This window comes from Lycium ferocissimum, chromosome 2 (assembly GCF_029784015.1).
Source record: "Lycium ferocissimum isolate CSIRO_LF1 chromosome 2, AGI_CSIRO_Lferr_CH_V1, whole genome shotgun sequence".
Taxonomy (NCBI): domain Eukaryota; kingdom Viridiplantae; phylum Streptophyta; class Magnoliopsida; order Solanales; family Solanaceae; genus Lycium; species Lycium ferocissimum.
Window position 1 is genome coordinate 63291946 of NC_081343.1, and position 10299 is coordinate 63302244.

The 10299-nt window shown below is 32.8% G+C and overlaps 1 protein-coding gene across 2 annotated transcripts; it reads right to left on the reverse strand.

The window, feature by feature from the left end:
* Positions 1–1625: 1625 nt before the first annotated feature.
* Positions 1626–9965, reverse strand: LOC132046708 (GDP-L-galactose phosphorylase 2-like). Of its 2 annotated transcripts, XM_059437431.1 has the most exons (6): positions 9867–9965; positions 5476–5583; positions 4302–4726; positions 4042–4227; positions 3702–3968; positions 1626–2189 (listed from the first exon to the last, which is right to left on the reverse strand). In XM_059437431.1, the coding sequence occupies exons 2-6, from the start codon at positions 5576–5578 to the stop codon at positions 1860–1862; spliced, it is 1311 nt and encodes a 436-aa protein (XP_059293414.1). In that variant the 5' UTR covers positions 5579–5583; positions 9867–9965; the 3' UTR covers positions 1626–1859. The 2 variants fall into 2 exon arrangements, with proteins under 2 accessions (XP_059293414.1, XP_059293413.1); XM_059437430.1 differs by lacking the exon at positions 9867–9965 and having other exon boundaries at positions 5476–6160.
* Between the last annotated feature and the right edge of the window lie 334 nt (positions 9966–10299).

The window sequence follows — 10299 nt, forward strand, 5'->3', positions numbered from 1 at the left end:
ATATAAAAATAACAAAAAAATACATTGAAATAATAAACTTAAAAAACAAAATACATAGAAATAAACAACAACAACAACAACAACAACAAGATAGCACAAATAATCTTCCAAAATTTCAGTTTTTCTTTCAAAGCATTTTTCTCGTGTTGAGTGTCTCTAAGGTTAGCCTTGAAAAAACTTTATTTTTCTTTGGATTCTTTAAGCAAGACCTCCAAAAGGTCAATTTCTTGAGCTTCCATAAGCTTAAACTGCAAGTGAAACTTCACGGTATCTCTAGTGATACGTGAGGTCGCGGTACCTCTATCAACATGAGGCTTTTTAAACTTTGCTGCCATAATTTTATCCACGGGATTGCTATCTTCCCATCGAAAATGTTTGCAACCATTCATATCCTATAAACATTACAAGAAAATCAGTTTTTGAAAGTAAAATATGTAGATATTGTGAAAATAAAATTAACCCTAAAAACTTATAAAAACACTTACTTCAAGCACTTTACAACGCCAAAAACGACGACCCGAATTATCTTGCGTCTTTGATGTTTTTAGCTTATAATAATAACCGCATTCACAAACATCGGGTTCTATAGCAAAGTTTGACGTTTTGGAGCTTTGAGACATGATTTTTTTTTGGGGTTGGGGGGGGGGGGGGGTTGAAGTATGTTGTAAGAGTAAAAATGGAGGAGGTGAAGAGTGACTTGAAAATGGCTAGCTAGGGGTTTATATAAGTGTTTTTCAAGACTAATTTTGGCGCGTAATAGTGACTTAAATGTAAAGTTAGGATTCGGATTGCGCACTAAATTAGTGCGCGAAAGACACTTTGGTCACTTTTTTTTTTTTTTATAGGTTATTTTGGTATCCAAATCCACTTCTTGGATCATTTAAGTTCTATGGACTCGCCCTGGGCTCGATTCTGACCTTTAAAATGTAGTCACATTGGATGACAAAAATCATTACCACATACAGTTTCTTTTTACATAGTATACTAAGTTTACAGTCAGTTTTCAGCCAAGCAAGCATTGTTTCATAAATTGACATTCTTGGTTTAAGCAGACCAAAACTATCAAGCAATATTTTTGGTCTTCTACAGGATAGGTAGAATGATCCTTTGGTCTGATATGAATCAGCTTTTTTAGTTAAAACGGTTTTACTATATATATGGTGATTACCACAAAGTTTAATTTCTTGCTCCATTCCCATATGTTACAATAAAGCATAATGTTTATGGGAAGGCAAGAGGGAACTTCTATAAGAAAAGAGGAAATATTACTCTTGGAAATTATATTGAGTTCTCGACAAGCGGAAAAGGGGCCATAGTCATTCATGGAAGAATATAAATCCGCTGGAGTCCATTTCAACGGATGCAGAGGAGGCCCGCAATTTTCTGCAAAATTTAGTAATGCTTCATGGATATGGAGATGACGTTTCTTTGGGAAATTTCAACATGATAGCTGGAAGTTCTTTCAATTAATTAATGCGTCGGAGAAGCATAGTTTACAACCCACTCTAAGAAAATAATTCAATCCTCATCATTTGTAGGAACACAAATAAGCCATTACAAAACTTCCAAGAACCGGGGCAAGTCCACACTCTGGTGTAATTAGGAACATTTGCTAATATGATCAATTAATCACCAACCAAAAAAGTACTGTTTTATTTATTAAACAATCCTGCCAAAGGCCACAGCTCGCAGCCATTAAAAACAAGGCACATGTACAAACACTACTTGGGTATTACCAACTCCAACTAATACAGTAATATGCATCGAACAAGACGTTGCAAAAATAGCACAGAAAATATCAACCATACACTAGATGCTTCAACCTTTATTAAATCCTGCTAGAGATAGCCACAAGTTCTTCAGTGCAACACCAAACAATCTTGAGGCATATGTGAGGCCACTTGCGGACCAGGAGAATCTGGAATTTCCTTCTCTGGATTGATGCTTGTATCCCCCTCTGTTTCTTGCAGATCAGCTGCTTCAGAAATATAACTTTTCACTTCTTCAAATCTCTCCTCCGATAAAGAAACCTCAGAAAGAAGTTTCCATGCACGTTCCTCTGATGCATCGTTGTAATCCTCTGTTCGCTTAAGCACCATATGTCCACTAATTTCCCACACAGCAGGGTTCATCTGAGTGTTGAGGAGCTCTTGGTCTACAACTCCAAGTGCTTGCTTCTCTGCATAACACTAAACAATCATCCCAGAAAGGATGATGTAAGCTTCACCATCAGAGATATTTGTAAGCACAAGTCACAAAATATTTCATGCACATAACCTGCTATTCTACTATAACAGAAACTCGGTTCTAAAGCAAGTTTAAAGTTGAATGTTTCGAGGTTCCCCCGCTACTGAATTTACAACTAATGCTAAAAGATCAAAAGTTGAACTAATTGCTTTTATTTTTCCAGCTATGATTATAAGTGAAGAGCCTTTATCTCTTTATCTGTTGCAGTTGTTAACAGACACTGAGCAATCATGGGAAAATGATATACAGATGGCTTCTACATGCATCTGATAAAAGCGGGTTCTAAGGAGTTCGGGCGATGTCCAACAATGTGTACACCTTGTTTCATAAGGGGCTTGTCTTTTGCACTTTTAGCTGGGGTTTTGAAATTTCTTACTGATGACGGGTAATTTAGTCACCTTGAGATTATCTGGTTTGTTTGCTTAGTTACAATAAAAGAGAAGAGCAAACTAATCAGCAATCCCAAGTCTGCAAACCCTCTATGATGCAGGTTGATTAAGTCAACGTGAATCTAACAAAGTCCGATTCAGATAACCAAGTTCTGGAAAAATCTCTCTCTTTTTCTTTTTTTTTTTGATAAGTTCTCATCTGGGTTCTTTATTTGCCAACTAGAAAGCAACAACAGAGAAAAAACCCAGGGTTTAAACTGGGATTTGTCTAGACGCACTTTCTTGAAGGAATCAGGTAACAAATGTGACTCATTGTTCACAACCCTGTCAGGTACAGTGTTATCAAAAGCGAAAAGCGCATAAAAGCTCTAAGGTCAGCTGGGGCTTTAAGCGCAAAGTGCAAAAAAGCGTGCGCTTTAATGAAGAAAGGCGCAATGGCGCAAAAATACAAATATATATATATATAAAATCCAAGACTAATAATAATAATAATAATAATAATAATAATAATAATAATAATAATAAGCATGAATAACAAATATATAGACAAAGAAATTGTAAAAACATTTCGAGAAAGTGAAAATGTGAAATATCAAATATCTAGTGTCATCTCTGCAAGAGAGGCTCATCGGCAAGGAAAAGTATGCCTTAGAGCCTTGATGATGACACTGAAGCGCACATAAAGTGAGGCGAAGCGCTCAACATGTTTTGAGCCTCACTTCAGGGCTTAAGCGCGCCTTTGACAACACTGGTCAGGTATCACTAACGATCCCCTCATTATAACTCCTTCCAATGTTCATTATGGCTTCATTTGTACTGTTTTCCAACTTTATCCTATTTCCAGTATCTAGCTCATCGAAATTCATCAAGTGAAATTACTTCCTACAGACGTTCGCAGATTTGCAATCAGCAGGTATTAACTGATATTTATGCATTTCTCAAAGAACCTAACAAGGATTCATCAAAGCTTCTCAACAGTAGAGATGTACTGGTGAACCTAAGAGAAACCTTCTAGAAATGCTGTAGCAACAAGTACACGAACTTAGACAAGGGAGATTTATTTACCTGAGGGAACAGAAAAATCTTCTTTCCACACTGAGCAATGAGAATGTTGAAAGGGATGTTTTTGTTCTGAAGGGAGATGCAGGAATTGACAACAGCATCAGACAAATCACGGACCGTACTTCCTTTTCCACCCTCAAAAGCAAAACCTCGTACGGGGTAATCTAATAACTTAGAAACAATAACTCCATCGCCACCCAGCCCCTTCCTTGCCAGTATCTTCAGTGTTGGTGCTTTCTCAACTGGAAATGGGACTGACAAGTAATATGCCTATCATCAATGGCAGTAAGACAGTTAGGTCATGCTAAACAAATAATTAGAAATTATTTGCTTAACCCATTACCTGGAAGTGGAGGTGGTTTATGGTGGCAAAGGCGCCCAAACTGTTATAACCCACCCTAAAGAAGGGATCTGCCAGTTCTTTGGCTAAATGGAGAGCAATTGCGAAACTATCACGATCAATTCTCTGAGGTAAGCAATCAAGAACTCGAGGTATCAAAAGCACATGTCCATACTCGATTGGGCTCACCTAAAAAACAAGATTCATAAGACAAAATGAATCTGATCATAACTACAACAAAGGTACCAAAGCACTTTCCTTACGTTGATAGCAACAACACTAGGTGAAATACCAGCATCTACTCCCATGCCCGAAAAGTAATGGGGCTTGTGGTCAGTGCTTGGTTCAAATCTGAAAAGCACTTCTTCCTGGCCCACTTTGGTAAAATTGAATTTGTTTTCATCAAAAGGCTGAAGAACCTTATCAATGCGAAACTCTGTTGGGCGCTTCTTTAGGTGGCGTCCCTCATTCAGCTGTGCAATAAAACCATGTCTCCCAGGAATGACCTTCGACTCACAGGCTGTTACATCATATCGAAATAGTCCCTGGCTCATCCGCTCCTCCCAGAGACCTAACATCAAATTGTTCAAGAAAGATATCTGGCACTCCTCTTCAGGCAAGGTATGAATGTCATTTTCGATTGGCTCATTGTCGTCATTCTTGAATGCATATAGAGGAAGCCTGGAAACTGAAATGAAGCAAGAACATAAATAAAAATGCAGGTAACTACAATCCGAACCTCATTTTTAACACTTTTGGCTAAGCAAGATGTATCCACTACGAAACAGAAGTCGGATAGATCTATTCGATAAACAAAATCATCAAAGGCGCGCAGCACACCTTTGGCTTCCTCAGAAAATCCATGCAATTTTCTTAATTCTGCATTAAGGTATATGCAAAGTGGATATCTTTACCTCATACTTTCAACAAATCTAAGATACATAGACCATGCGGTTATATCAAAACTAACGCCACAAATAGTAGACTACAAGTCTGCCGTTTTAAAAAACTAACAGTATGAGGCTCATAGAGTACATTCAATCTATAGGCTATATATAAACATTCATGTTTCCATTAATAAATTTTTTTTAAAAAAAAAGGCAGCCCGGTGCACAAGAGGTGTGATGTAGACAGTCTAGCATTAGTGGTCACTTCCACGTTCAGGTTTCCATGTATACTGGCAAAAGCTGAATTTACAATATAGTTACAGCTGTATTGTATGCTCAACTCTTATCTTAGTGCTATAATATTTTGTTAATAATTATTCAATAATACCCACATAAAAGTAACTAAATCAAATACCAGGAAAAGAAAATCAGACATACAGAAACAGGCCTCCAACTTTCAGAAAGTTCATAAGATCCGAACACCCAATATATGATTCACAATAAAACATATCCTCCCAAAGATAGAGATTTCAAGAATGGAAAGACAAACCAGGCATGCAGCATTTTCCAAGGCACTTGCGACCACAACCCAGGTCAGGAACATCGTCTTGGTGGTTGGAAACTAGGGTCGGCACCCTCTTTATAGTCAACATCCTTCCTGTTCTTGGATAGGATAATCAATAATATATTTATATATCTACGTCTCTCTCTCTCTCTATATGTATATATATATATGTTATGTGCACTTTAGAAGAAAAAATAGGAGAGAGGGAAAAGGGGACCGCCGCCGGCGAGGAAGAGGAGATCGGAGGGGCAACCGCCTTCAGAGGGTGAGGCACCCCTACCACCGTGTGGGGAAGGGATTCGCTGCTTGTCGTCCACCAGAAGAGATGGATTGTCGATCAACACTTTGTTGTGGTGATGAATTGTGAGAATAAAAACGAAAGATCCAAGAAGAGCCGTGATTGAATTTGTGTAAGATCAACAAATAACTACTTCATTCATTAACATCTTCTTCTGGAATTTAGCACTGAATTTTGGAAAGATGCTTTTATGGGTTAGGTGGGGGGGTGGCGTTTGGTGCTCCGATGCTCTCTCTCCTTCGCCGCTTCTGCACTTTGCTTTTTGGTCAATAAAAAAACTGTTTGAATGTTTGATTGAGTTTGTATTATTGTATGGCTTGGCAGCCTCCCCAACTTTAATATAAAAGCCTAAATTATCCTCATTATATGTAGTTCCAAAATACACCTTCTATCCTACACATATTGACATAATAATTTGAGATATTTCTCTCCAAATTTTATTTCCTAATACTAATCTCCCTTCCAAGATATTACACATACTAGCAATATATGTCCGTGACATGTTTATTCACTTTAATTAGCTAGTATTTAAAGTTTGTATTTTGAAAATAACTTTTAAAAACATTCTAAAATTGTTATTATATCTAGCAACATATACAGAATGTATTTTATATACCATCACTTTAGTTATATTTAGAAAATAGAGTTTAAAAATTAAAAACATATGATGGAATTAAGTCTTTGAGATGAAAAGAGTCAGACTTTTTTCTTATTATCATGACAATGAAAGTTGTTCATCGATGTGAAATAGAATTTTAGTAAGAATATGAGAGAAAAATAATATTTTGAATCTAGATTTTTTCTTTTAAATTCTTTAATATCTTATATGTATACCGACAGGTTGATATCCATCTCAATTAATTAATTGTTCAAATCCAAACATAAGAACCATTGTTGTATATATTGGATTTTTTAAAACCAAAACTAATAAAATATTTTTATTAAATTAATTAAAAATATATTATAATTTTTTCTATTATCAATTATAGATAAAAAGAATTGTTAAAAAGAAATCAAAATTAGAAAAATATATGTTATATGTAAATAACCAAATTTTAATTTCGAAATGAAAATATATCTAAGTGGATTAAAAGATAGTTAGTTAAAGTGTACAATTTATATAAATTTTGGTACAAATTTACATTGCTATTGTTCGTCCTCTCTTCACATTTAAAGTACTGACAAAGAAGAAAAATGGGGATAAAAGTCACTCCCTTCGTTCACTTTTACTTATCCATGTTAACATATCAAGAGAAAGATTTTTGTTCTTGTTATTAATTTTATCCTTCACATTAATTTCGCATTTTTAAATTATTTTCCAAGGCTATTGAGACTTATACCAATAAATATTAATATTATGGTAAAATATATACTCCCTCCGTCCCATATTACTACTTTTCCTTTTGCACGGCCCTTAAAAAATCATAAATAAAAGATATATTTTACTATCTTACCCCTATCTCTCTTCAATAAATACATTCTAATCAAAATTGACTATTTTCAAGAACATTTATTACTAAGGGTAAGATGAGAAAAATTTGATTAATTTTATCTTGATTTTGTAAATGAACAAGTAATTTGGACATATATTTTTAGTAATGTGGCCAAGTAATATGGGACGGAGAGGGTAAGATGAGAAAGATTTAATTAATTTTACTTGGCTTTATAAATGAACAAGTAATTTGAACATATATTCTTAGTAATGTGACCAAATAATATGGGACGGAGGGAGTACTTCATTTATTAATTCTTAAAAAATGTGAAAAGTCAAAAGTAAATAAGTAAAAGTGCACGGTGGAAATAAATATGTGTCGGAGAATTAAAATTGAAGTGCATACGTGTATAGATGAGAAGAGAATAAATATTCAGTACTATGACATATGTCCACGTTGGATAAAAAAGTAGTTTAGTAATGTGACAAAGTAATATAGGACGGAGGGAATACTTCATTTATTAATTCTTTAAGAACTTGAAAAGTCAAAAGTGAACAAGTAAAAGTGCGCAGAGGAAATAAATGTGTTGGAGAATTAAAATTGAAGTACATACGTGTATGCATGAGAAGAGAATAAATATTCAGTAGCCAAGTACTATGAGACGGAGAGGATAACATGGGAAAAATTTCATTAATTTTATCGTGCTTTTATAAATGAATAAGTAATTTAGACATATATTTTTAATAATGTAACCAAATACTCGTTTTCATGAAAATGCATAACAAACTCAATGACCAATGAGATTGGTCCAAGTTTATAGTACTATTACTATTGATATTGCTCGTAGTACAGTAATTGACAGAAATATAGTACATGTTTTCTTAAAAATGCATAACAAATTCAATGACCAATGAGATTGGTCCAAGTTTATAGTACAATTGATACTGCTGTTAATACACGTTTTTATTAAAATGCATAACAAATTCAATGACCAATGAGATTGGTCCAAATTTATAGTACAATTGATATAGCTCTTAGTACAGTAATTGATACGGAGTATTTCATTTATTAATTCTTAAAGAACTTGAAAAGTCAAAAGTGAATAAGTAAAAGTGCATGGTAGAAATAAATATGTATCGGAGAATTAAAATTGAAGTGCATACGTGTATATATGAGAAGAGAATACATATTCAGTATTATGACATATGTCCACGTGGGATAAAAAAGTAATTTAGTAATGTGACAAAGTAATATGGAACGGAGGGGGTACTTCATTTATTAATTCTTAAAGAACTTGAAAAGTCAAAAGTGAACAAGTAAAAGTAAACAGAGGAAATAAATGTATCAGAGAATTAAAATTGAAGACCACACGTGTATATATGAGAAGAGAATAAATATTAAGTAGCCAAGTAATATGGGACGGAGAGGGTAAGATGGGGAAGATTTAATTAATTTTATCGTAATTTTGTAAATGAACAAGTAATTTAGACATATATTTTTAGTAATGTGGCCAAATACTCATTTTCATAAAAATGCATAACAAACACGTTTTCATTAGAATGAATAGCAAATTCAATGACCAATGAGATTGGTCCAAGTTTATAGTACAATTGATATTGCTGTTAATACACGTTTTCATTAGAATGAATAACAAATTCAATGACCAATGAGATTGGTCCAAGTTTATAGTACAATTGTTATTGCTCTTGGTACAGAAATTGATTGCATTGTTCGTCCCTCTACCACATTTATATATAGTAGAAATATAGTATCTTTTACTTTAACTTTCTGAACAGTTCTTTTAATTTATTTGTCAATATAAAAATTATAATTTTTTATTAATTTATCCTTTGCTAGGATATATTCTTCTAATTAATTTTATAAATGATTTTATTAACAAATTCTTTAAGAAGTAAAAGCATAATTCGGCTGAAGAAACTAATATTATAAATATTTTGTTAACCTAATTCCTTGTGAAATGAGGTGGTGTGATATGGATTCCAGATGAATATGTTTCATGTTGTTTGTAATGTAGGCACCTATTTCTTGAATTCAAATTACACACAAAAAAAAAAAAATAGAAAGAAATTCTAGTTACTTATTTGAAGAAACTAGTTTCTGGATACGCACGATGTGCACTTTATTTTGTAATTAAGGAAGGAAAAATTTATTTAAAAATTGTGTTTGACATATAAAATAAAAGTGTAAGTTGATGATGAATAACTTTTTTTTCTTAAAGATGTTGAATGTTAAATTTTATATATAACTAACACAATAAAGGATGAAACCGTCTACAGAAGTCCTCAATAATCCGTTAATAATTTTACTTATAATTTGTTTCAGTTTTATAATTTTATCATTTCAACTTTACAAATTATCATACTACAATTTTAGTCTCAACGAAAATATGTAACTTTTGAAAATCTAGATAGTACTGTTAGAGGAAAAGGACTAAAAAATATTATGTAACTTAAGTAAAAGGACTACAAATTCGACATGATATATGTAAATCTATCGAATATTGATTATAATATTAACATCCATGGTAATCATTCCAAGAATTAATTATAATTAAAAAGAAAAAGCAAATCAAAATCAATCTCACGAAAGAAAAACGAGAAGATTTTTTTGAGTCATGAAAATACCTGAAAAAGAGATATAACTCGTAGGTTATGAAAAGGAGACAAATATCTATTCAAACTCAAATCCTTTAACAATTCATGAATTTAGCTCATATATATATATATATATATATATATATATATATATATATATATATATATATATATATATATATATATATATATAATAAATAGCTAGAAGATCAAAGAAGCAAGGATGAAAAATTTAGAAAGCCTGAGAAACTTGAAACTAACTAAATAAGTGTAAAGGCAAGTAAACAAAGAGACCAAAAATGGTAATGGCTCTTAGGCATCATTAATATGACTGAACAATTTTTATTATAAATGCACTTATGTTTTTGTATATTATTAGAATTAATTATTTAATATTTTAAAAGGATATAAATGTTTATCAACGTTTTAGGGATATTTTGTCTTTTAACTTAGACTTAAGATC